Raw genomic sequence first — 27,558 nt, 5'->3', positions numbered from 1 at the left:
GTATTTTTCTGAGAATAAAAGGGTTTGGTTGTAATTGTTATGTTTTGTACTGTATTTAGAGAAGCACACACACACACCCGTTTTGAAGCTTTCAATGCCATTGATAGCTCCACAGTGTTGATGCCAGCAAACATGCAGTGCATTAAATGGATTTATTGTCTATATATTAAAGCCTACTACCATTCAAGGTAAACGAAAGCCAGGCAAAACACTGTCTCAGTCAACGTACCTGCGAATCAAGGCAGAAAATCAGCAGTTTCATTTAATAACTGTTTCCTATTTTTTCCCCTACCACACATATTCGTGAAAGTGTTCTGGGAAACACAAACAAGAATATTATTCTTAAACAACATTTTTCATTGCTCTGTGCTCACATCTGACATTTGAAATGATTGACAATAAGCTACATGATGAAGGCTCAGCAGTCAGACCCTGAGAGGTCTCAGAGAGATGCAAAAATTGAACTGCTCATATTGATTTATTCAGTGCAGTGTTTGGCAAAGTTGAGCTGGACTTCATATGAAATCTCGTCATGTTGCCTTAGAGCGAATGTTTATTTCTGTTTCTTCACGGAAGATGAACCTTTCCTGTATAATTTGCTGTTCACAACTATCTTAGAAAATGGATTGTTTATCAGTCCAAAAAGAAACAATGTTGTTCAGTGCTCAATCAGATTTAATACTTTTTTTTATTTCAAATGCATATTCAAGCAAGCTAAATCTACAAATGTCTGCTAGCTAAAACCTTTCATTCATAAATCAACACAGATATTCACACCTGTGTTGTAAATGGCTTTCCTTCCAAAATGGCAGGATCTATATGATGTGCATGTTTAATTTTGCAGTCTGCACTACTCCACCATTCAGTGTCCAGCTGAAGGTCAGTCTAGAATGGCCACCGTTCACTTCAACATTCACCTGAAGGTTTGCTCACAGACAGAGATTTGTTATCCATAGAGAAACCACCGATGCCCATCTAGAGAATGCCTAGAATAATCCATCCTACAACTGACACAACAGTACTGTAAATGTAGAGAACACAAAACAATCCAGATATCTCTGCAGTAAAATATGGTTAGGAGCTTCAATAGGAGCTTCACTGCTCTCTGTCTCGGGACAGATCTCTGGTTTTGCAATGCTGTTAGCTGTACGTATGTATTTGGAGCTATTTCTTCAAGGAAAATAGTTAATTTGGGAGAGGCAAACAGATAAACCAGGAGAAGCTAAAAGCGAACAAGTGTGGTCAGCATCTGTTTCACATGCAGAAAATCTAGAAATTAGAAAACAATACAATAAAAGAAAAAAAAAAGTCATAACCACAATAAATAAAAATGTATAAAATTGCAATAAAATTGTGCATTTTATTACAGAACAACACTGGTATTAGTTAAATTAACATATCTTTATTTTGAAGCCACTAATTGAAAGTCTGTCCCAGACTCCTTTTGGCAATCGTAAATCTACCCAGAGCAGAAACCATTATCACGCTCTCAGATCAGACTGTGGAGCTGAAGCCGTGGCTCACTGAGGATTCTGAACACACCGGCACCTTCAGCATTTTGGGCACAGATTCAGAGATCCTAACTGCAAAGTATCTTAAAAAGATTTGGCAGACCTACGTCAGCCGTGCATGGCTGGCCACAGAGACGCCCATCATTAGGAGCAGGAAAAGGGGTTTGCGGCGAGGTCACACAGAGGCTGTGGAAAGGTCATGTGCGCCAATGCCCAGACCCATCATGTCTCTGGAGTGACAAGGTGAGAATTTAGGAAATCTTCACCTTTTGTGGGCCAGTCAGTCACAGGACCGTTTTAAAGGCTCTGGTGAATCGAGCCGGGTCAGCCAAGGATAAACCAGCAGCTCTGGTCAGACAGAATGTGACAATTAGTGTCTCTTTGGTGATGAGTGCAGGCTCTTAATTAGAATTAGGATTCTAAAGGCCACCAAAAGCTCCTATGAGAAATATCGGGTACAGGTTATATGATTCGGAACCCTCTGGGTGAAAATTTTGATGAGGATATTCAAAACTCTCTTTTACTGTGCAGAACCAAGCCGAATTATTTTACATTTATCTCACGCGCACCTGGATCTAGTTATCCTTGACTGATCAGAAGCAACGCCTGTGTCGGTAAGAGGATTTTTGTCGTAGAAGAAAAACTGGACAATTTAACAGGAGATTCTCTGGGTGTTTCAGAGATGGCTTTGAGCTTTGCTGCTGTGTTCAATGTGTTAGCTTAACACAAACCTTTTTCAGAGGATTGTCTTTGAAATCTTCAGGGCCTGTCAGCTGTCAATGGAGCAAACACAATAAAGGCAATAAGGAGGAGGCAGTAGTTCTGTTCTCACTCCTGCCGTGCGTGCGTGCGTGTGTGTGTGCGCATGTGTTCATGCTGAACTCTGAGGCTCCTGGTCTGTCTGCTAAGCATGTCAGCAGCTATGTTGCTTGGTGTCTCTTGAGTGTTGTCACTCTCACTGGATCACATCTCAGTGTGTCACTTCATTCTCCATTTTCCTGCCACTATAAGAGTCTGTGAAGCCCCGAGAAACTACAGCAATGTTTAGCAACCAGAATCAGATCTTTGTAGAGACAACACATTGATTAAAAATAACCAACTAACTGGATACATGTGGGAAATCAATCTGTAGGCCATTGATTTCATAATCTCTTCAGCCTAAAAGATGTCTTTAAAAAAGTCTGCTTTTAAATGAAATCAGCTCAAAGGGATGTGGTGGTTGGTACATGGAACAGAAGGATGAACTCTGTGACCCTGCCGCATCCGCTGACCTCTGAACCGCTTCTACGTGTGAGCAGAATTTAGCTGCAGATCAGGCTCCGTCACACGTGCGGGACGCAGCAAGCGTGAGTACAGCAGCCCTAGCGACGTCCACGTCCAACAACGAAGCACAACTGTGACGGGTTAAATCCGCATGTACACACTGAAACGGAAAGCGCACGGCGCAGCGGCGGATGAACGCGGGCTGCCGTGTGTCTGCGGCGATGCTCTGCTTTTCGAGACTTTTCCATGAGCTCGTCTCCTTTCCCAGTGTGCAGTGCCAGTTGGATGTCAGGCTCTGCCTCGTTAGAATGGGAAGATGAGAAGCTACCAGCACACGAGCGAGAGAGAAGTCTGATTACCAGCAGTGCACTTGTGCTGGCTCTGATTAGCAATGTCTTCTCCATACCTGTGGGTGACATGTTTAAGGTAATCTGAATAAACAAAGAAATCGTCTGATTACCTGCCATTTAAATGCCTTGTTCCAGTCTCTGTATGGTGGTAATGAAAACAGGTTGTTATAGAGAATATTACACGCTGATAACTTCAGAGAATATTTCATTCCGGCCACTTGATATACACACAGACAATCAGCCACAGGATACATAGCTCAATCTGAGTATATTACTTTGCTAGAGCAGTGCTTTTATCACCTGTGCTGTATATAAAACATTACAATCTCTCTGCACCAGCTCATGATAGATGCAATTATTCAGCTTTTTAATCCATCCGTGAGATAAAGTCACTCTGTACATTTATTAAGGACTATTCTGAACATCTCAGTGAGACCACTACTTCACCTAAGTGCTCTGAAATTCAGTAATGGGTCCACCTACATGTAGCTCCAGAATGCTAATAAAAGAAACAATATGAATATGCCTAACTCTCTCTCTCCTCACCCCCTCCCACACACACACACACACACACAATATGAATCCTTCACTGTCACAAGTACTTCCCCCTCAGTGAGACCCGATATCAGATTTTCCAGGTCCTGACAAGCATAAGCATCACAATGGCTTCTCCAGCGTGCACAACTCCACCCTCCCTGACCCCAAGTAACGGTACAAAAATTCGGCAGCGCACACAACATTCCGACACATCCATGCACGGCAGTCTTGGAGCTGCAGCATGTTGGTGGCTTCTAAAAAAAACAACAACAACAACAACAACAGCATCAACATGCAGAACAGAATGGCAAACAGCACAGTGCACTGGTTGAGATTCCTGTGTGAAGCATTCTGCATAACATTTTAAAGCTCAGGGGCACTAACACTCCATGGCCTTTCTGTGCAGTACATGACTCGGTTATTTCACCTCCCAAGTCAGTTTTGAAATACTCTGTGCACCCACAGTTTCTCAGCACTAATGGCTTGGGCTTGTATTGCGTAGCTCTCTGTTACACACCCCATATGACACTTCTTTTAATATCCTTTAATCTTCTGTCATCCTTTTGTTTCTTTACGCGTGACACAAGCGAGTGACATGGATTTAAGACATGCACTGTGCAATGACGAGTCCTGATTATGGCAAGGCATGGTACAGGGGTTTGTGATGCTGGAGCTAGGAAGGAGAGTGTGCGAGAAGCTATTGTTGAAATAACTGCCTCATTATAAACCAGCATGGCTGCATTCTGACCAGGCACATCAACCTCCTTCACTCAAAGAACACTTGACAGTTCTTAAACGCCACAAGAAAGACAGAAAAGCAGACAGCCGAGAGCCCGTCCAGTGTTATCAGCTTGTGTCTCGACGAATGCGGCGAACAGAAAGCCAATGTTTACTCAGGCCTTGAACACATTGCAACAAATTAGGCTGGCAGGCTTCTTTGCGCTCAGTTAGCTTACATTCCTTTTTTTCCCTGAACGGAGCGTCTTTCGAGTCAGTTCCACCCACTGGTGCTGAGAGAGATCTACCCACCTCTACTATATTTGCATGAGGGTCAGAATGGATCAGACCTCCATAGAATCACTTCCCCCAGTAGCCTGGTCTAGGCCATCATTTCTGCACCGGTTTGCTGGCGACGGGCCACCGGGCACATTCTTTTCACAGCGATGCCGAAACGGAGCCGCAAGTCGCTGGAGGCCTTGTGTGAATTTTTAATTATCGTTACAGGAGGCTTGGCAAGAGCGCCGGCGATTCTCGCCGCTCTGCGTGGAAGCGGCATTAATGAGCTGCAAATGAGGTATGCTATTATGCCATCCGTGACGACGGAATAGTTTCAATATGCAGCGCGGCAGTGACTCGACGTGCCACTGAAGTGAGTTTCGAAATCCCTTCGTTGGGGAACCGCTTGTGCTAGTGCTTGATGACACAGGAAATGTGACATGTGGCAATTAGGCAAATTATCCGTCTCACCTCAACATACTTTGTGCTGTTTATTCTTGAAATAGCCGCAGCTGACAGGAGCGAGCAAGGATCTCTGATAAGAGGGAGTAGCAGGGCTCATTGTAAGCTGAGATAACATCGGCGACTTGGGGGAGCTGCTCTCCTGCGCACCGTGGAGGGCACGGTGGTTCTCTGCAGGATGAGGTGGCTAATGGAACCTCATTACTGAGTCCAACAGCACTCCCGGGCGCAGGGATTAGGAGCCGTAGCCGAGGCCATTACAGAGATTCTGCTTTTGATCTCTCAGCGTGGTCTTTGGGTTCGTGATAAACTGCATCAGAACAGCTCCACTTTCAACTCGGCAAACTGACAGGAGGCTGGTGGCGCCAGCGCTCAGTGGGGTGTCAGCATTGCCGTGCCTGTGCGCACGCGCGTCTGTCTCTCAATATATGCAGTACAGAGGTGGAAAGTAACAAACTACATGCACTACGTTATTGCATTTAAGTCATATTTATTCGAAAAATAAGTGTTCTTGAGTATTTCTGTCACTTTTTTATTTCTGTTCACTAGATTTTAGAACAACAAATCAGTACTTTCTACTCATTACATATTAAAATCAGGCTCGTTACTCAGATGTTTTTTGTCATGCTTGGTGTTGCGGTTTCAATGTCACCATCGCCATGCGGTTCTGTTCTTATTCTTGTTTTGGGTTAGTCACCACCTGGTCATTTGTGTTCGCCTGTGTCCTATTTTCTCAGATTATTACGTGTATTGATACACTTCATTTTCCTTCTTTAGATTTTCGGTCATTGTCTTAGTCATTAGTCTCGGTTTGACGACCTGTTTTATGCTCCTGTTGTTCAGACTCTTAGTATTTGTTATACCATTTCATTTAAGTAAGTTCTGGCTACAACTACCCATGGCTTTATTGGCAGCGATTAGTGGATTAACCTGAATAAACACAGCCACAGCAACTGTGTCCTGTCTCAACTTCTTCCTCGTCACATTTTTATTTATTATTCTAAAACATAAATATATAATACAAATTAAGCCAACTTATATTCAGCCACCCAACCATGTGCCAAATTAATAGCCAAGTGTAATACAACTGGATGTGAAACCAGAATGAGGGACATATGATCCCTTGAAATATATCAGCACATTTGTAATAACAAATAATAATATTATAATAATATAATAATATAATAAATAATAATAATAATAATAATAATTGTAAATCTGTCATTTGTATGATTTTGCAGATGGTACATGCAGATATAAACTATTGGCCCTCTGTTCAGTACATCTAATTAACACCCCCCACCCCCCACCCCCCAAAAAGAAATGTATTTACAAACACTTTTTAAAGGTGTTTAAACTTTTATGTTTTAACTTCAAGTACATCTAAACATATATACTTTTATAGTTTTACTTGAGTAAAAAAAAAGACCTTTTTTTTTACCAGAGCATTCTTTACCATAACATTTCTATTATTACTTGAGTAATTTTGTACATCTGTTCCCTCTGATGCAGTGTAAAAATGGAATGAATGAACTGTCCACCTGTCCACTTTAAATCTGTTTTTGAAATATATTGTTTAACATTTGCAAGTCCTTAATGAAAACCACCTAGACCTGCTTTCAACCCACCTCGGGGACACCTTGTGTCATGAGAAACCCCTGACATAAGTTCTCTTTAATGTGGACAAACAGACTCAGCCAAATGAAAGTGCGATTATACTCCTGTCATGTACACACTCAACGTCCGTTAAGGTGCCCACACACCACGGACTTTGAGATGAAGCATCAGGGCTTCATTACACAGGTGCCCTCCACAGTTATGGTATGGAGGTGGATCGTGCTCAGACACAATGCATGCCCTCTTGTGCTCAAAAAGCCATGGTCCACCTTGTTTGTCTGCACAGAATGTTAGTATTTTACATATTAATAGGGCTACTACAAATTAAAACAACAGTAAAGATGTATTGATGCAGTGCTGCTTCCTATCGTAACAATTTCCAAGTATCTAAATAGTGTGAAAACATATTTTCACACATCAACCATCATAATACTGCCACCAAAATTCTAATTCCACCACCACTAATGTGCACTATCAGCTTGGAAAATGCTGCTCTCTGATCCACAAGGAATCCAGTGTCTCCTGCTCAGTGGTTGTTTCCTCTGATCTGTCCTAAAAATGAACCCATCTGGAAAACAGTGTGGAAAACGGCTCATGTTTGTGGAACCACAGCCTCCTCTGCTCTGTCAGTCAAACACTTTCAGCTAATTATTTAGCCAACAGGGCGAGGACGTGCGTGATAAATTACATACAGGAGAGTCATAAGACGATGACTTCACCCTGACTGAAAAAGGTCTGAGAACAAACCTTTGGACATGGCCACCAAAACATTCCTTCACACATCTTCCCCGTCCACCTACCAATGAAACTGGGAGACAGTCACTGTCTGAAGTTCTTAAACAAACTTTCAGTCATCCATATTAGCAATATTACATCTTTATTTCTCCTGATTTCAACATGACTCTCTGAAATGATTATTTTAAAGGAATGATTTCCGTTTAAGTAAGGCTGTAAAGTGCCACATGCTAGACAGTTTACCGCACATGCAAGGCTGTCTAGCACTCACGTTTTCTCACACTTTCAAAGTTTCGCACTTTTTCTGCAATCCTGCCTGGAATCCTTTGATGTGCAGTTCATTGATCAACACAGTTCAGTACATTACTCTGCGTGTGCTTGTTTACATTTCCTCTTTCATGAGGTGAAGTTCACCTGCTAAAACTTTGAGCTTGCATTGTCCCTGCCTGCCTGTCTTTGAAGACATCCTCATGAAAGTTTAATGTGGAGACTTTCTCCAAGGATGCTGACTAGTGTGACATAGATTTATAAATTATTGTTATTATGCAAGAAATTCCTAAACAAAATTCCTAGACAAGACTCATCCATATCAGCGAAATTCCTTCTTTACGTCTCCTTATGTCCTATCTTTTTTCTTCCTTTTTACTGTAGAAGACATTGATCTCACGGCCAAAGGGAAAACCTCACTGCTCCCAGCATTTATATGGCAGTGGCATCTCCTCGTCTCCGGATGCAGTGAACTGGAGGTCCGCCCAGAACTGCCCCCTCTCACTCCTGCTCACAACGGAGCAGAGAGCCAGGTCAGTGAGGGCTGGAGTTCCCCCAGCAGCAGAACGCATAAGCGAACACTGTGGGCCTCTTCACACCGTGAGGAGGCGGGGTGAAAGGTTAAAGATCAATGCTATGGCACTGTGAGTTCATCAGTGAGAAACACACAGCAGAAAGACAGCGAGTAACCCCAGACGTGTTGCAGCCTTTACACAGACGACTGTTGGTTATGTAACACTAGCATTATTATTATTATTATTTGTTCACTTATAAAATTCTCTCCTGTGTCTGTCAGTCTCTGGGAGGGAGGTATGGTTAGATAACTACTAATGTACTAATACACATTTGCTATCAGATAGACTTGCCATTTTGTCCTCACAGTTGTAGTTCCTAAAACATCTAAATACTTTTCCAGATATTTAGTCCTAAATTAGTCCAAGAGTGAGAAGAGGGAGCTGTATATTAAGTCATATTTACCTTCTTGCTTCTGCATCAACAGTCATTTCTATGAAAGAGATCACGGACTGTTTGGAAACACTTAGGAGACCATCATGTGATCTTTTTTACATTGCATGTGTTTTTACCATAAGTCTTTCGCTTGTTTTGGAATATCTGTTCAGTACTTTATTTTCTTCTGGTGTCACTGCTCTGTTTTACAGAGTCATTAAGCTTTTTTTTTGTTCCCAGTGCCAATGTTGGAGACTCCAGTGAATCTGCACTGGTACCATTGCATCATAAATGATCCCAAATTACATTTGCACACATCATGCTCCCGACCCACAGCTTTTAAACTAATTTTACGTATTTACTGTAAACATTGATTATGTAATGGAGAAAATTACATCAATTTGCTAGAGTAGTCATTTGAAATGAGTAGCATGGGAGACATTAAAGGTGAAGGTTAAAAATATTACGGAGGTCACAGGTGACCATTTTCCGAGCGGATGGAGTGGGGGGGGGGGGGCAGCTGGGAATAGCTGCCACTGTCCCAGAGTTCAAAAACAAACATCTATTTAGGAAATTTGATGCAGTCGCATGTGTGCACACGCAGACCCAGAAAGCTTGACGGATGGATGGAACTCACGAGAAGAAGTGAGAGCTCTTGCACGGCATCCTGTTTGATGTCTTCGATCGCCAGGATTGAGAGACTTCTCCACAAATGGCCTGGTCTTTCCACAACAGCCTGTGGTGTTACTTTATTTAAATCCCAGCATTAAGCTGTACCCTCTCACTGAGTTTAGATTTTTATCATAAGAAAAAAGAAACTCACTCGCACACACACACGCACATGGAAAAGAAGCTAAAATAGACCTGTGGTTCATGGCCATGATGGATGCAGCAGTGATGTGGTAATATCTGGCAGAATGGTTTTGTTCACTGTGACAGAGATCTGCTATCAGCCAGAGTGTTTCAGAGACAGCACAAAGCTCTCTGCTCCTTCCTGCTCTGGAATAATGATGGTTTGCATTAGTCATCTCTTTATACTGCGAATGTCGCGGCTGTAAGTCAGCGTCCTTAGACGCTCAGGGAAATAGGACGAAACAGCAAAGTACTGTGCACAACAGCCACAGTCCACAGTGTGTGTTTTTGACACACTAACTGCAAACGGTTAGTTTTTCAGAAGCAGATTAAATCTAAATATAAGGTTTGAAAAGGATTTTCAGTAAAAAATCTCAACCGACAGTGCAACAAGGTTTAATCTCCATGCTGTCAAATCCTGCCACTAAAATCAAATAAGGTAACAGGAAGTCAACACAACCAGTAAGTGAAATGCTTAGCAACACGGAGGAGTGACCAGATGCAGTCTCCCTGAAAACCTTCTGGAGAGAGATGCATCCAATGTTTGCCATTTCAAATTGGCAGCATTGACTGTGTGGCAGTGACAGACCTGCTGCATTGGGAACTAGCCAGAACTAAATTCAGAGAAAGATTAAAAACTGTGTAATGGGATAGAAATGTCAAATGGTAACGCTGAACTTGGAGATGTGCTAAGGATGTGACTGTAGAGATGCTCAGGTTTAAAAGCCACTGAAAAGCAGCACAATGAAAAAAGAAGAACAAACTCTGAATTATGACATGCAGATTTGCTCCCTGGAATCTCTGCCAACAAGAGATGTTCAGGAAGCAGATTGTCAGAATCCATTTTCTCGTACTCATCATATAATTACCTTTATCTGGATGGACAGTTCAAAGCAGTTATAATGAAATACTTGCATATTGGGTTTAGGGGATTCCATTAAGCAAAATTAGATTAATGAAGCAGTACACAAAACATGGCTCAAACAAATGTGCAGAATCTTTTCCAAACCTGTTAGAAATGAGAGAAACTAGTTCAAGATAAGATAACAATTTCTTGATCCCGGAGGAAATCACAGTTCCGCTTTGACCTTTTTTGTCTGTGAGTAGTAATTGCAGGTATAAACTTGGCCGTGGTTCTTTCATCTTGATGCAGACATGGGCGATGTGTCCACTGCTAATCCCAGCTTTCCTTATCTGCATGTTCAGCTCTTAAATGAGGCTTCAGGGCAGGCGCACGCACTGAAGTGGGGAGGAGTGCTGTGTAAGTGGTCCCTTTTTCTCCGATTCTTTTTTGAGCTTTTAGAAAATGGCTCAGGCTGAATTTGAAGCAGTTGTTATGAGAAAAGCAAAGGGTGGTTAGGGTTGTTGGCAGAGGGTGGTTGAGGTATATAAAAATCTGGTCTGAATTATCAGATGACTGCAGTGCAAACAATGTACAAACTACTTGATTTAAAAATTTAGTAATGCCTTACATTAATCACCTGGCCTCTGGAAAATGTAGTTAAACAGGCCGAACGAGTGCATAACACAGAGCAAAGAGCTGTGGCAAAGAAAACAAGGCCCACACTACTAATGTTCGATTGATACATTAAAAGAAACATTATACTGAACACAATAGTGCTTACTATTTTATGTAACTAAAACAAACGTGTCTTATTAAAGGGGCAGCACATTATTTGCCTAGACACTATGGGGTGTCTGTTTATCCTATTTTTCGTCTAAAAAACAATTTTAATTGGTGACCATGTTTGAGTATATGTCTGTGATTCTAACAATGGTGATCCGGACTCTAACAATCAATTCTGAAAACGTCCATGGAGTACAACGACATGGTGCGTGGCACGATGGATTCCCCTAGCGCCTCTTTCTCTGTCTGCACACTCGTGAGGATCTGTTGAGGCTCTTGTATATAAACAGGACTTTTTCCTAGTCTTCCCAAAATAATTTGTCCTACATTTGAACATTTTGAACTTCAAAGAGAAAGAAAAAGGCAGAGTTCAGCCTCACCTTCTCTAAAAGGGCTTGTCAATTTTTAATGTCAGTAGTATTCTGGTGTGTTGGATCAGGGAATTCCTGAGAGAACGGCCCCAGAAAGTCTGTATTAAAAATGTCCTGTCTGACTTCCTCGTTCCAAATACTGGAACTGGTGTTCCTCAAGGTTGTGTCTTATCTCCTTCACTGTTCTCTATATGAAGTGTGTTGTAACAGCAGCTGCCTCTCCCTTATCAAGTATGCAAATGATACGGCCCTTAGTTCTTGCCAGAAAGACGCAGGTAGTCCTTCCTACTGTCGATACAACAGTCTTGTCTCCCGGAGTGACGACGGCTTTCTGGATCTTAATGTTACCAAAACTGAGCAGCTGTGTATAGAAAGCCAAATAAAAAGGAAACAGCCCAGGTTTTGCATAAAAGGCAGTTAACATAAAGGGGCAGGAAGCAGAGAAAGTCACTTACTTCCGATATCTCGGAACAGTAGCTGATGACAGGGACACCGTGTGGTGGGGAACACTGAGCCTCCTAAGGCATGTGGTTAACGAGGGTCCTAAACGAGGCTGGGATGGTGGGGCCTAATGTGATATATTTTCATGGAGTACAAAATCCCTGGTGATGCCCCTGATTGCTGATAAACTCACTGTCAGGAGAATGTGGACTACGTCTGTTAAAGAGGGAGGCAGTCCTTTACTCCTCAGGGGGTTAAGGAGCCTTAACACCAGTAAAATCACCCTTACAATTTAAGCAATTAGGTAATTACAGACCCTTTTCAAATCTACTGTTCAGTGGGAAAACCACTGAGAAAATCATCTTCAAGTAACTTACTGGCTTTCTATTCTTAAATAGCTGTCTAGACAAATTTCAGTCAGGTTTTCAGCCTACTCGCAGTACAGAGACTATTAAGGTAATTAATGACATTCATTTACAGAATCTGGGAACCTATCAGTTGTATTACTGCTCTTAGTTCTGCCTTGGATACCCTACCATAGGCCACACCATTGTCTTAGATAGACTTGAAAAGTGGGCTGGACTCTCCTGAACAGTCCTGAAATGGTTTCATTCATACCTGCAAGGCATGAAGTAGAAGAAAAGGCAGCTCTAGCCCAGACGGAATGCCTTTATTGTCATATATACATATACATGTGCACAGTACAATGAAATGCCTTTTTTCCATATATGGGTGAGAGCACAGGCTCAGCCATCATAGGACGCTCCTGGAGCTGAGAGGCTTAGGGGCTGTGCTCAAGAAGGGCCCAACAGTGGCTGCATGGCAGAGCCAGGATTTGAACTCACAACCTTCTGATTGATAGGCCAAAGGTCATACCCACAATGACTTTTGTCAAAACAGAAAATAATGTTTCTGAAAGAGAAACCGGTGACCTGTGGTTTTCCTCAGGGCTTGATTCTTGGGCTGCTCTTATTTAACTTATACATGCTTACTCTTGGCCAAATGTAACATGATTACCACAGCTGTGCACTCAGGTTTACTTGGCCCTCTCCCCAGACAACTATGGTCCCCTTGAATCTCTTTGTAAATGCTGTGAGCACATCACTAACTGGATGGGCCAAAACCTTCTACAATTTAATAAAGATAAAACAGAGATTGTTATATTTAGCCACATCAGCGAGAAGCACAGACTAGGTATCTTTTTAGGCTCAAACGCCCTAAAACAAAGAGCTCAAACACTCTAACAATAGACTCTGATCTGTTTTACCACTCACATCAAATCACTTACTAAATCAGCATTTTTTCCACCTTAAGAACATAAACAAGATCAGAGACAAAATCAGACCTGGTGGACCTCTGTAATGGCCCCCTAATGGGAGTCCCAAAAAAGACACTCAAATGATTAAAAATGCAGCTGCCAGAGGAATAAAAGATAATAACACATCACCGCTACTCCTAAAACTTTACACTGGCTACCGTCATATTACAGAATTGACTTTAGGTCTATATTGGTCTATAAATTGCTTAATAGTGTAGGACCAGTGATATACTGGCAGCATTATGAGCCAGAACTCTCAGATCATTAAGAACTAGATGGCTAGTCCTGCCCAGGCTAAAGGTTAAGCATAGTGGCATTTAGCTGTTATGCTGTTTTAAAAATGGAACCATTTGTCATAGGATATCAAAGAGCCCTGACACTATGATTATGACACTATAGCATTGTGTTTTTAAACCTAAACTAAACTGAACTTCTTTTTTTGGCCAGGCTCAGGTTAAACAGTGTTCCCACAGATCCTGTAGCACTGCAATTTCAGTTCAAATCAAATCAAATTTATTTAGTCAGCAAGCCAAGGGAGACGGTGGAAAGGAAAAACTCCCTAGAGCATGAGGAAGAAACCTTGAGAGGAACCAAGACTCAAAGAGGGGAGCAGGTAACCAAGACTCAAAGGGGGGCCCAAGCTCCTCTGGCTGACAATGGTCACCACAATAATAACAATTTTAGGTGAAAAATAAATAAATAAATAAATAAATAATAAAATGGAAAAATAAGCAATTTAAAAATCAGTTACTAAGCAGTAAAGTACATTTTTACTTCTTTTAGCTCTTAATTTGTTCTGTCTATATTTTAATGTTTTATCTCTTTATATGTTTAATCAGATTTTATGCACTTTCATTTTTTAATTAAGATTTATTTCAATTCAACTTGTATCTATTTTCCATTTCTTTAAATTAGCTTTAGTTTTCCATTTAAAACAACTGCATCTAATTTTGTTTTAATACATTGTTTTTGTAACATTCTCTCTCTTATTTTTTTTGTCAAAAATCTTCTAGAGGTGACAACCCTCAGGATGGAATAAGATTTATTCATCTTCTATGTCTATGTGAAGCACTTTGATTTACTACTGTGTATGAAAATTGTTATACAAATAAACTTGCTTTGCCTTGCCTTTCAATGGTATATAGGTCGTCCGTGGTATGGAAATAAGGCAGTTAAACAGAAAAATAAACTGTCACAAGCCAGTAAAACCCCAGTCTATGCTCAGTAAGTGTTTAAATGAGTTACTGTAAAATTGATCCCCTAATATGCACTTATTTACTGAGATGTGTAAATTTGTTATGTGGTGTATCTATTTTGCTGCTGCTCCAAATGTATTAATATTCAATTTAGTCTAATTAGTCATAATGGCTAATTTTATACACACGTGTAAAATTAGCCATTATGACTAATTAGACTAAATTAAATATATATATATATGGTGTTGTATGATGTAGCATTTTATATGCCATATGTCAGTACCAAAGAAAAATGTCCATTTTATGTAAATGAAGTTAACAATAAAGTATTTCGTATTTCAGCCCTTGCGGTGGCCGCCCAGCAGTGAGCGGTATAATGAGCATGGCCATATGGACGGACCTAAAGTAGAAAGACGCTCATTTCAGCCCCCAGACCAAGACCCTCCACTTCACTGGCTAGCGCTCACCCAGTCCCCTGGGGACACACGGGATGAATTCAGGTGTCTTACCCCTGATCTTATCTCATTAAAATCACACAATAGTGTGTCTGATGAAATATAATCGCCACACTACTCAGAAGAAAAGCAGCGGTCTTGTTTAACCTTAAATAACCTATACTTAGACTCGGTCCTTATCGCTCTACCGTCTGAAAAGGCCAGCAAGTGTCACCTGAGTTGCCCCGTAAAGTCCGTGCAGCGACGCTACAATCAAGGCCATTTAATTGGACGGTTTTGTCATATGGCGCAAAGTTTGATTTGTAACAGGTGCAATTAGCTGATTTCCCACCCCACCCTTTAAATGTTTGCGATGTAACGATTAAGGGCACCTTTTCCTTCGCCACGGCTCTCCTCACGCTCGTTCTCCGGTACCACCTTTCCCCGGGTCGCTATGGAGGTCCCGGCCGGTCTATGCGTTCAGATTTAGCGCCGCAGTATGTCTGGGCTGAGTAACATCTCATCTCCAGGCGATGTGTTCAACGCAGACCTCGAAGGCCCCGACGCGCTGAGGCTCCTGGAGGCTCACCGCCCAGTCAAGCTTGGCGTAATCCTGGTCTTGGGGGTCATGGTCACGTTGGGAAACCTAGCTGTCGTAACTGTGATATCTTCTGCGGTACCCGGGTGGTCGCGAAACTCTCGGTACTTTTTATTATCGCTAACCGGGGCCGATTCTGCTTTTGGACTCATCGTTATGCCTCTAAACCTCTGCGTGAGTCTCCTAAAGGACTACAGTGACGGACCCGACCCGTTCTGTCACATTGTGGCGTTTTGCAACGCTACAACTTATTCGACGTGCATGTACACGCTTGCTAGCATAAGCCTTGAAAGATACATTGCCGTGTTTTATCCACTCCAGTACTCAACTATACTGACAAGGAAACGGGTAGTGCTGCTGATCGCGTTTGCCTGGATTTTCCCTCCCGTCCTGCTTGTGCCCATCTCCTGCCCTAAAGGTATAATTGAAGTCTACTTCTCCACAGCGTCGCTGGTCTGCAACCCGTCCTACTCCAGTAACGTCACCTACTCGCTGACCCTCACTGGGTTCATTTTCTTCCCCTGCTCGGCCATCATGACGTTCTGTAACCTTAGACTGTGGTTCGCTGCAAAGAGACAGCGGCTGAAGTTGAGAAAGCGTAGTTGCGGTGGCAGTAACCGCTCCAATGTAGCATCGCGCGTGCTTGTGCCTGTAATGACCATCTACTATGCTTGCTGGACTCCCTGCATGGTCATCATGATTTACAACGGTGAGTGTCTTGGCTCGTGCGGTGAAATATACGCACCTGGTCTGTTGCGTGATCTGGCGCAGCGTTCCTGAACCTAGTCCAGATGGTCCACACTTCTTCCTCCCAGCGCTCGAACCAAGGTGGGCCTCTGTACTGGGTTGAGGACCACTGTCACATTGCTTAGGCTTTCAACCAGTGTTTCAGCCTGCATCTCAATTTTGCTCACGTAGCAAACGCTTGACTGCATGTTATCCCTCACTGCTTGGCCTATGTTACGGATTATATAAGTGTCAGGGATGCATGACTCCAGGATATGAAAATCACTGTGCTCATTCCTTAAATGACTTGCTGTTTCGTTCCTCAGCGACGTCAGGCAGTGGTGTCCCGGAGTGGGTGGAGTTTGTCGCCGTGTGGCTGCCGACGTCCAACGGCTTTCTCAACTGTATCTTTTACTTCTGGATTAATCAGAGCTTCAGGAGAAAGTTCCACCTGCTTGTTCAGAGGCTGTGTATGGGCTTCTGCCCCAGGGTCGGGAGGCTCCTTGGCTGTGCCATGCCGTTAGAAACCGCTGTGGGTCCTGGATGGAATAACAAGAACGCGCTGCACGAGCGATCTTCAAGCGTGTCGTCCACGTGCACTCTTCTTACGATCGCCGTCGAGACCTACATCTGATGACCAGACGACAGGTGGACATTTCCTACCATGCTGAAGCCATTACCTAGTTTTGCTGTGCAAGGCAGTTGTGACGTACCTGTGGGTTACACGCATGCTGAAAAGCACTGGTATGGGGCAGGGAAGGAGCATTGCCTAGTTTGACTTCAACCTTTTAAGTTCCATAGTCATGTTGGAGGGTTTTAGTTTGTGGACAGGTGGTGCCTTTTTACTTTCTCTGCGCTCTCACTTTCTGGTTCGTTTTGGCTTTTAGCATTTTTATGAAGTCATATTTTTCAAGTGGTTTGAAACCTTTTTCATTACTGTGCCATCAGTGAAGACTTTCCCTTTTCATATTTTACAAATGTACCGCCTTCTCCTCCAGTGGTCACATTTAGCGTTGGTGTAGCACTGCTTTGCTTTCCGACGGATTTCCATTCCGATGCATCTAATGCATAATGAAAGCCGTCTCCTCGCGCGCGTATTCCGTCTAGCAGTTCAGAAAGGTTACGCTTTAATTTCCCGTGCCTTAGTTTATGCAGAAAGAAGGTAATTAGGCACTTGTTCACAGGTCAGTTCAGCCGTGCATGTTGGAAAGGAACGTCCTCTCTTCATTCTGTCCCTAATGTAAATCTACCACACCCCTGCATCCTGTACTTGGCTACTCCTCTCATGCAGTGGTGCCGTGGGGTTGACTTCAGCCTGCAACATCTGACTGCACACCATTGGAGTGTAATTGTATAAGAATCTGTTAAATTGTTTTTATAAAACAGTGCCACTAGCTCTTGTTACCTTTTGTGGTTGAGAGAAAGAGACTGAAGGCCTCTCACTGTAATGAGGTGCCATTACCAATGAGCTATCGCCCTTATTGAACTGCATTAAGTTATTGGGGGGGAAAGTGTTTTTGTAAAATTTGTAAATAATTTATTTTAGTGTATGTTAAACATGTCTGAGGTGAAAATGTGGTGTTTAAAGTTTATATTGTAAAAATAAAGCTTAAAAGCCCTAGATTAGTTTCAGTGAGGTGTTGTCAACAATTTTGTTGCATTACATAAATACCAGATGTGGAAATGCACCAACACAACTGGGAGAAATTCTCACTTCATCCTAATCTGTAATACACTTTGCTCTTGAAGATGGGGTAAAACGCGAATAAATACATAAGAGGATTGGCCTAGTAAGACCTGAACTATATATTGGCACATAGGTGAGCAACTCAGGGCAGTTAATCTGTGATGGTTTCCAATGAACCATCTAATTTGATCACTGAAAAATCAAGTCAGAGGTAGTCTTATGTCTTAAGGCTAACCACAGGCATCGAGAGCAGAACTGATACATAGAGGTGGACGATGGGTACCAAAGTTTAATATACTGAAATTTTCCTAAATCTCATCATAAATATCTTAATGTTTTGGCCCCCAATGAGGCCAACTTCACAATTAAAATTGTAGATGTATATTTGTGATAAATGGGAGAATGATGTCATTATGGGGCCAAACTAACTAGCATATGTAAGGGGCAGCAAGTAACTCTTTAATGGTCTGCCTTGAAACCAGATCATCAGGGTTAAACCAGACAATGGACAGATGTAAATGATTGGATATATATATTTTAGAGGCAGGGAAAGATGAATCTCATTTTGTGGGTGACAATGTGGGGTGTTTGCTATTTGGAACATAGTGTGAGATTACTGAGGTGAGTTTATTTCAGTTTAGAGGATAGAGGTGAGTCTCACATCAAAGAATATTAAGATGATAGCTTTCCTAAAGGAGGGAGGCATGCTCAGAAGACCTGCCGTTTCTCCTTTTTTTAAGTTAAACACAAAGACCAAAGGATTAACAAAAGTTTTATTTTAGGTGGTCATTTCCTGGTATTCCTCATCTTTGTGATGGCTAATATCCCTGCCTCATCCTATCAGATCAGAAACAGCATTGAGATGTTCTGGCGTTGACAGCTTGGCAGGAGCTGCATAAGTGTCAGACGGAACATCACCCTTCCTCGGCACCACCGACGAGCAGCGTGCACAAGTACTCGCGTGTGGAGCCGACACCCATGGAGTTACGAGAAACCCAGCAGAGCGGACGCAGCTCTGGACTGCCAGAGATATCTGATCTCAGCCAAAATGTTTTCCAAAAGGTTTTGAAAATGAGACTTTAATATGCTGAATTTTTGGGTGGGTCATCCTATGCCTATGCATGGCAACAATGGTAAAAATGTCACTGGAAAATAAGTGAACTCATACATTAATTTCAGCCAATGCGCTTTGCAAAAATATATGTTGCTGGGAGTCTAAAAAATATGCCATAGAAAGCTGCGGTACACAACTGTCAACAATTGTTGTGATCTCCTTTACACTGCAGCTTCTTTGGCCCACTGTCTTGCAGTGCATAGCAATGCACATCCAATGCTTCCTGTCAAATGAGGGGTGTGAGCGTTACTCCCTTCCCTTGTTATTAGGTTGGGGGGGGGGGGGGGGGGGATGTTGTCTTTCAGATCCCATTCCAAACCAAGCCTGATGAGGGCAGACAATTAGATCAGTGTCATCAACAACGAAGACTCATGTTTGTGGGTGTGGCAACCAGCTGTGGGTGAATGGGGAAGGTGCCCTGCTATGAAGCTGCATGTAACTGGTTCGTCAAACTGAGGCCACATAGGGGGGAGAAAGACACTGTGAGTAACCAGCTATCATACATTCATAAGGATCCAAAGTATTTGAGATGCTTTAATTTCAGCCAATGCCCTTTGCAAAATATACGTTGCTGGGAGTCTTAAAAATATGCCATAGAAAGCTGCAGTACACACAACTGTCAACAATTGTTGTGATCTCCTTTACACTGCAGCTTTTTTGGCCCACTGTCTTGCAGTGTATAACAATGCACATCATGGAGACTGGAGAACTGCTAGCAAACAGTCGCAGGAAGGCCTGTGAAGAATTCAAGCCTTTTTTTTGGGGGGGGGGGGGGTCTCCATAATGGAAGAACAGGAAGAGATGAAGTCACTCAGCCTGTGCTAAAATCCTATTACTCTGGTCATATGAGACCAAGTTCCCAGCCTCCTAGAAGGCCTGACTCGTCTTAAGACTATTCAGTGTGAGTCAGGTGAATGGTTCTGGAGAATAATCTCATAGATCGACCTGAAATTGGCGATTTTGCCTCTTTTGCTGTGGCAAATAGGTTACACGGTGGATATCCATATTAAAATGCAGGACATTGTTATACTAATTGGGTTTTGAATCTGCCCTTGAATGCATGGAGTGTTAATGAAGTGTAATGGCTTGATATTCAGAAAGAATTCTGGATCAGATCAGAATCAGTCCACCACCAACACAGGGATAGAATTGTTTATAGTGGGATGGTGCATTGTAGTGTGGCATTGGGAAAACAGTCCTCAATTGCTGTTTGTTGGATCCTCCATTGAAGTTCCAATTTAGACCTCTGCAAATAATGTATTAAACTGATATATTTACATGAAGCTTTATGATATTTTATTACCCTTTGGGATTTTGTGTCATTAGTTCATGCAACCTTTAAAAATTGTGGAGTTATGAAACACAATGAACTCTTATCGTGACAGAGCTAAAGAAGAACATAAAATGAAGGCAATGTCAGATTGACATCAAACAGACAATGCAGTCAATATATGCTTTGTCTATGCCTCCATCATAAATCAGTTCCTAAAAAACAGATCTATGGGTAGTAGTATGACAGAATAACACCTAAAATATCACAAACAACATTTTAAAAGAGTTTTTTGAGTTACAAAACATTTCACATTACCAAGGTAATTTTCATATCCGGGCAGGAACCTTCTATCATCATTTTTAATGACAAACAACTTTACAGAACAAGCTTCTTAAGCTGTCGTCTGGCTTTGACAAGGACCGCAGTGCTGGACGGATGTCTCAGGGATGGAAGAAACCATTCAGACCTTCTTAAGAGAGGATTAAGTTCTTCCGCTGGTTTTCCTTCCTGACTGTAAAGACTGTGAGTGTGTAGTAATGAAGGCAGTTGGGGCTGATCGCTGGGTTTGGAACGGCTATGGCAAACGTATCACATCCAAGCCTGGATTATGAGAGTTTCTATTTCACTGCTGTATGTCCTTTTGTCACACACTCACCACCAGTGTGTTGAATAGATCTGAAGAGTAATGTTCACTGATGTAGAAAGATGTTTGGAAAGACATTTCAGCCTTTACATTTAGGATAATTTTCTATAGACATGTTCTCATTTTTACAGATGCTCACCATCCATTCATTACAAACTACCATGTAGTTGCCCTGCACAGTTTATTACACCGTTTATTAGTCATCCTCTCGCCCTTCATCATTGGTCTGTCACTGCTGTGCCTCAGACACATCAGTGTCATGGCTGTGCTGGGAACCCTGCTGTGTTGGGTCCAGCACACACATATTATGGGGTCAGCAGTGGTGAACCTAGAAGGTCTACTGAGAAAAGGCCTACAGAACCGGCATCAGGTGGATGTTTCTAACAAAACAGCAGCTGAGGGCCTGAGCTTTTCTTTGATATTTCTTCCAGCTTTAAAGCACACACATTTAACAAGATTCTTCTTTGTTTTTCCAAAAAAAGTCCTTAATGTGCTTATGCACAAAGCTGTCCAATCTCAACAGCTGTGTGCACAAACTATAGAATTAGTCTCCCTGATCTCCTTATTGAGAACTGGAGATATATATGTTTTCAATTCACCAGGCTCTGCATTAATAATGGTGAAACAGTTCCAACAAGCTGTTTGGCATAGCCATGTTCATTTTTATATCCATAGCCTTCCTGTGCTGTGCAGTGGACAGTTGCTTGACACATGGAGTGCCCTTGCACATCATGCTCCACTCCAAGATGAGGTCGCAGTTAGCCCAGCGTTCTGTCCCGGCTGTGAAAGTCTGCCCGCACATCTCTGTGCGTTCTCTCATCATGGACATAGTGAGGACCCAATGACAGCAATCACAAAACAAACCGAAAGGCAAAGACAGAGAGAGAGAGAGAGAGAGAGAGAGAGAGAGAGAGAGAGAGAGAGAGAGAGCGAGAGAGAGAGAGAGAGAGAGAGAGAGAGAGAGAGAGAGAGACAGACAGACAGAGAGAGAGAGAGAGAGAGAGAGAGAGAGAGAGAGAGGTAGGTAGGTAGATGTTGCAGGATAAACTTTATGATGGCCATGTCTTTCCCTTCTAATTCGGTTCCGAAGATACCAGGCATTCACATGATACTACTGCCCTGATAAAATAGCTTCACCAGTCACAGCTTAATGGATTGTTATGCATGAGCATTTTGATACAAACTGCACAATTCTAGCAGCGCATAATGCTTCAGCCTCTCTTGGAATGATCAGAAAGCACTACTCCATATGGCACTGGGAAGACGAGGAGCAAAAGTCGCCGTCTAATTTCCTGTATAAACACACCCAGCTGTCTGGTACCGAGCTTCAAAGATGCCTATCATCTTTTGCAGAAAGGACAATGGGCAGAAATCAAGATTCACAGCTGATCCATTTCAGACATTTCTGTGAGGAACATGAATCAGGAAACGTGCGCTGGGCATGTTATAGAACCTGCTCCCTGACCTTTCTTACTCTCCCATATCAACTTGTTATTGTGGTATGTTTGTCTCTGCAATGCATCATCTGTTTGGCACATTTGCCTAGTACAAACATATGCAGATCAGCAAGCATTTGCACAATTGAGGCTGGTGAATACATTAGGCTTCTAGTTTCCATTTGATGTACAATACACTATATTTGTTTGTTGGTGTCTCAGTCTGCTTAGAGCCGCATGGAAATGTTTGAGAAGCGCTGAAAGGTAGGCTTCCTAGAGGCATAATCTGTGTAGCGTTGTACTGCCATCTAGTGTTAAAGCTTAGTAAAACAAAAGGTTCCCTCCCTCGGTTCTTTCCATACTGCATGAATTTCTAAATACTTAAGGTAGAGAACAAAAAATAGCTTGTCACATACTATATATATATATATATATATATATATATATATATATATATATATATATATATATATATATATATATATATATATATATATATTATTTTTTTTTTTTTAATTAATTTTTTTTTTTTTTTTTTACTGTCAATTAAAGGAATCCACTAGTATTAAACATTTAAGAATTTATGGTAATTAAACTTGTATTAGAATGATCTTTGTTTTCAGGACTAGAACTATGTCCAGTGAAAGTCAATGGTAGGGAATTTTTTTGGTCCCATCTAACTCTAAAGCTAGGCTTCGACAAGGAAAAAAAGTGTCAAAAATCCTAAAATGATCAAACTACTCTCAATCCTGAATAAAATGCATTTTTATACTGCTTTAAGTACTCCTTTAAGAAGTAAAATCCTGGTTTGGCAATTGCCATGAAAGAGCTCCTGTTGATTCTGGTTTATTTCACCTTTTGGTGTTGCCACTAGGGCTTCCTGTCAAATGAGGGGTGTGAGCGTTACTCCCTTCCCTTGTTATTAGGTTGGGGGGGGGGGGTGTTGTCTTTCAGATCCCATTCCAAACCAAGCCTGATGAGGGCAGACAATTAGATCAGTGTCATCAACAACGAAGACTCATGTTTGTGGGTGTGGCAACCAGCTGTGGGTGAATGGGGAAGGTGCCCTGCTATGAAGCTGCATGTAACTGGTTCGTCAAACTGAGGCCACATAGGGGGGAGAAAGACACTGTGAGTAACCAGCTATCATACATTCATAAGGATCCGAGTCCAAAGTATTTGAGAATGAGATTATGCTACATGGTCCACAATGCTTTGTAATTGCATTGTATGAATGTGCATCTTATACTATAATTTGGCAAGGTGTGTTGTAACTGGAAGCACAGTCCGAGTCTCATACGTGCTCTTCCGCGCAGACTGCGAGTCATCTTTAATGCACATGTCACCAGGACTGCATCCTCTGTCCTGGTCTACTCTGGTCTGCTAATTCCCCAGTGAAGGCAATTAGTTGAGAAATCAATGTGCCGTGGATATTAACGGATGTCTTTTTATCTCTAGCGTGCACACATACATACGTCATACGCGCAGAGTGTGATTATTGCTTTATCTCCAGCAGTTACTAACCCTCCAGCAATCCATTGCTGTTCCTTCCCAAGATAGTAAGTATTAAAATCCAAAAAACAGGATGTGGCTTTTTATTAAAAAAAAAAAAAAAAAAGATTTATTATTATTTCAGACTTGGTAAACTATTTATTAAGCCCCATAGTAGCTGTGTATAAACATAAGAAGTATACAAAGCTTAACCTCAGCAGTGTAGATCCTAGGACATGAATGGTATATGATTAAGAAACCAGTACTTACTTCAGTAGAGGCTAATATTTCTGACTCAACCTTTTATGTACAGCCCACTTTTGCAGACTAAAAAACATCATGTCCTAATTCAGACAGAGTTCAAGAAGAACCAGTGTGATTTGTTAGTGCCTGTTTTTAACTCTATCTATAATCTAAACCTCCTAAAATTTATTTAACTGAACTGGTTTGTCTATTTTAACAAATCATGTGAAAACTTCCATTATTTTTTGGAGCATTGCATTCATTTATAGATTGAGCATAAACAGAAGTTTTTTTCTGTTTTACTGATGTGAACTTTTAGGACAGTGTCTGGTTTTGCATATTAGCACAGGCCATATGGGCTAGACTCCTTGTCTCTGCTGAGTTTAGCATAACATATTCAACAAGTAGGCCGTATCACATGACTCGTGGGGGGCGGAGCGTTCCGTAACAGAAAACATACAGCTTTTTTTTTTTTACAGGAGGGGTAAAACAAACATATTGTGGATGTTCTCTTCTTGAATCTATTTGCTTTTGTATTTAGTGATTTTTATTTTTCTTAATTAAAAATAATTATCAAAGAAAAATAGACTAGAAACAGTAGTATAACAATACTTGTAGTATTTTCATACAGCCTAACAACATATAGTCCAATCTAAAGACTAGAGAAACGATACAAAGATCCAGGCCTAGAGGACCAGAATGTCACAGGTCGGAGGATCCACTGCTCTAATACACCTACACACCTACACATCGTAATTAACTGACCACTTCAAACAAGTGAGTTTAGGCAGGAGAAATAGCTAAACTGAGCTGACTTCAGCCCTCCATGACTGGAGTTACACACAACCAAGAGCACCCCCCCCACCCAAGATACATAAATCAGGTATGATACAGGTATGATACATCACAACAGTCCTTCATAAACACAAATGTATTACACACATCACAACTGTCCTTCATACAAATACACGTATTGCACACATCACAACTGTCCTTCATACACACAAACGTATTGCACACATCACAACAGTCCTTCAGCAGCTGCACTAGTCCCAGATAAAGTATAAAATTCCTCTTCTAACTTTCTCAGCTCCTACTTATCTCTCCGAGCGCCTTCATTTATACTGTCACTATCACATCCTTTGATCGTCTAGCTTTGGACACACAAAATTGAGTGGCAGATCCTTTGGTACTGCTGCTCCTAAACTTGGGCCTCTCTGCCATAACCTCTTTGTAACTGTCTTATTATTCTTATAAGATGGTCAGAGTTTTTCTTTTTGACTACATGGATTACTGGAAGGTACGAGAAAAAGTTTGGAATGTTTGGTGGGTGCTGTGAACTGGGCTCTGAACATTAATTAAGACAACAGGAAGCAAAGGGTAAAATGTGTATTTATGAGTTTTAAATACAATCTGACCAGAGAGTGATTACACGATAGGTCTTTCTGCAATATTGTCATAAATGTAATTGGAGTCTAGATCTAAAGTCAATATGTCACATAGTCAAAATAACATAGAAATATTTTAATTTAATGTAGTGAGGGATTTCATGTGGTTTTTGCTGTTCAGACTATCAAAAATCAATTTCGATACAATCTTGATATTTCAAAAATCAGATTTGGGCCAGCAGTCTGAACATGGCCTCTGGCTATGTTCCCACTGCTGGTAAAAGTGGAAAAAATCTACCTTACTGCCCATTGGTTGGTTCACAGTATCCTTTAAATGTGGCTTTTATTTGACAGTAGTCTGAATCGATCACAGGCTGACCAGCCTGAGCAAAGGAATGATGATTCCTTGACAGGTTCATCCAGATTTCATTTAACCAACCAGCAAACTATATTAGTATTTATGTTTTACTTGAGTGTTTCTGTTTTTGGAGATTTTTAAAAAACTTTCACTCCAATACATTTCACTTTAAGAGTTGATACTTTTTACTCCACTACATGCATACATGACCTGCTGTTCCTTGATATTTTAACTGAAAATAATTTGTAGTATAATCAGTGGGTGATGATGATGATGATGATGATGATGATGGTTATGATGGTGATGATGATGTGCTTTCAAACTAAAGGGCACAGTGTGTTTTAATTAGCTAATTTGCTTTGAATAGCAGCCTAACTGCTTAGAGAACACAAGGAAACACACAAGCCAAGTAAGACAGAAAAACCCTCAGAAAACACTTGAAAATAACAATCTGTTACCTTCCTCATGGTAACAGTGGGACCATTTACAGGATTTTTTCACATTTCAGGAATAGAATAATTACTTCATTTTCCAATGCCTACTTGCTACTTGATGAAATTCTCATGTAGGATTTCATCCTTCAAGACTTTCATCCGCCATCAGATCTGAAAAAAGCAATCTAAAGTTAACCAGCGAGCTAACATTTTGAGAAAGTAACCCATTGTTAAGGGGCCAAACAACAACAGCCGTGAATAAATGCTGTGCCTAGAATAACACCCAGTACCAGCTGCTAGCTTCCCCCTCAAACTGAAGAAAAACAGGAAGATCAAAAGTGGATTGGGGCTCAATACTACTTTTCAACCCCAAACCACACAGGGGTTTAGTACTTTTACTCAAGTATAAATGTAAATGAACTCTACGAGTGACTATTTAAGCAGAGGTATGCGCTTGTCCACTTTCACACTAGACTTTAATGATGGCACTCTGTGGTGCCATGGCAACTACATTTACATTTACGGCATTTAGCAGACGCTCTTATCCAGACTTACAACTTACAAAAGTGCTTTGTCATTTACTCATAGAATACATCCTAGTACAGTACAGTAGGTTAGAATCAAACATACCAATGAACTAGAATACTGTAGTTTCAAGTTTCAAGTTTGGTTTATTTGTCATACACAGTATAACTCGCAGTGAAATGGTAGAATACAGGGATGAATGCGAATACCAAGAAGTACAAAATGGTCTATCTTAAACAATGATAAGTGCAATAAACAATAAGTGCTAGAGTTTGTTAAACAACAAGCAATACCCTACAATAAGTACTAATTTAGTCAGTCAATATGGGAGCAGGGTCAGTTGTCCTTTAAATATTCCGCAAATAAATGGGTCTTCAGTCTGCATTTGAAGACTGCAAGGGACTCTGCTGTCCGGACGGCAAGTGGGAGTTCATTCCACCATCTTGGAGCCAGGACAGAAAATATGCTTGTCTTCCATGAGGCCTGAAGCACAGTATTTCAAGCCGAGCCGTACTTGAGGTTCGAAGTACTCGAGGTATGGATCGGGCTTTGACCATTGACCTCATGTATGAAGGGGCTTTTTGGCTTTGTAGGCAAGCATCAAGGTTTTAAATCTGATGCGTACAGCTACAGGGAGCCAATGAAGGGAGTGCAGCAGTGGAGTAACGTGTGAACTTTGGAAGATTGAAGACCAGTCGTGCTGCTGCGTTCTGGACA

At 41.5% G+C, this 27,558-nt stretch overlaps 1 protein-coding gene across 1 annotated transcript; it reads left to right on the top strand.

Moving 5' to 3' along the window:
* The first annotated feature begins 15,424 nt into the window (after positions 1 to 15,424).
* zgc:162592 (adenosine receptor A2b) lies at positions 15,425 to 16,883 on the top strand. Its single transcript, XM_027010824.3, has 2 exons — positions 15,425 to 16,232; positions 16,576 to 16,883. Exons 1-2 carry the CDS (start codon positions 15,425 to 15,427, stop codon positions 16,881 to 16,883), a joined length of 1,116 nt encoding a protein of 371 aa, XP_026866625.2.
* Positions 16,884 to 27,558: the final 10,675 nt, after the last annotated feature.

Source organism: Electrophorus electricus, chromosome 3, assembly GCF_041902795.1.
Source record: "Electrophorus electricus isolate QZ-2024a chromosome 3, ASM4190279v1, whole genome shotgun sequence".
NCBI classification, from domain to species: domain Eukaryota; kingdom Metazoa; phylum Chordata; class Actinopteri; order Gymnotiformes; family Gymnotidae; genus Electrophorus; species Electrophorus electricus.
Note: the sequence above shows the minus strand (reverse complement) of the source record. Positions and strands in the feature narration are given on the sequence as shown.

Bases quoted from the DNA above. Each gene is read 5' to 3' on its own strand.
- zgc:162592 (XM_027010824.3), top strand. From the start codon at position 15,425: ATGTCTGGGCTGAGTAACATCTCATCTCCAGGCGATGTGTTCAACGCA. The intron at 16,233-16,575 runs GTGAGTGTCTTG...TTCGTTCCTCAG, and splicing joins GGTCATCATGATTTACAACG to CGACGTCAGGCAGTGGTGTC.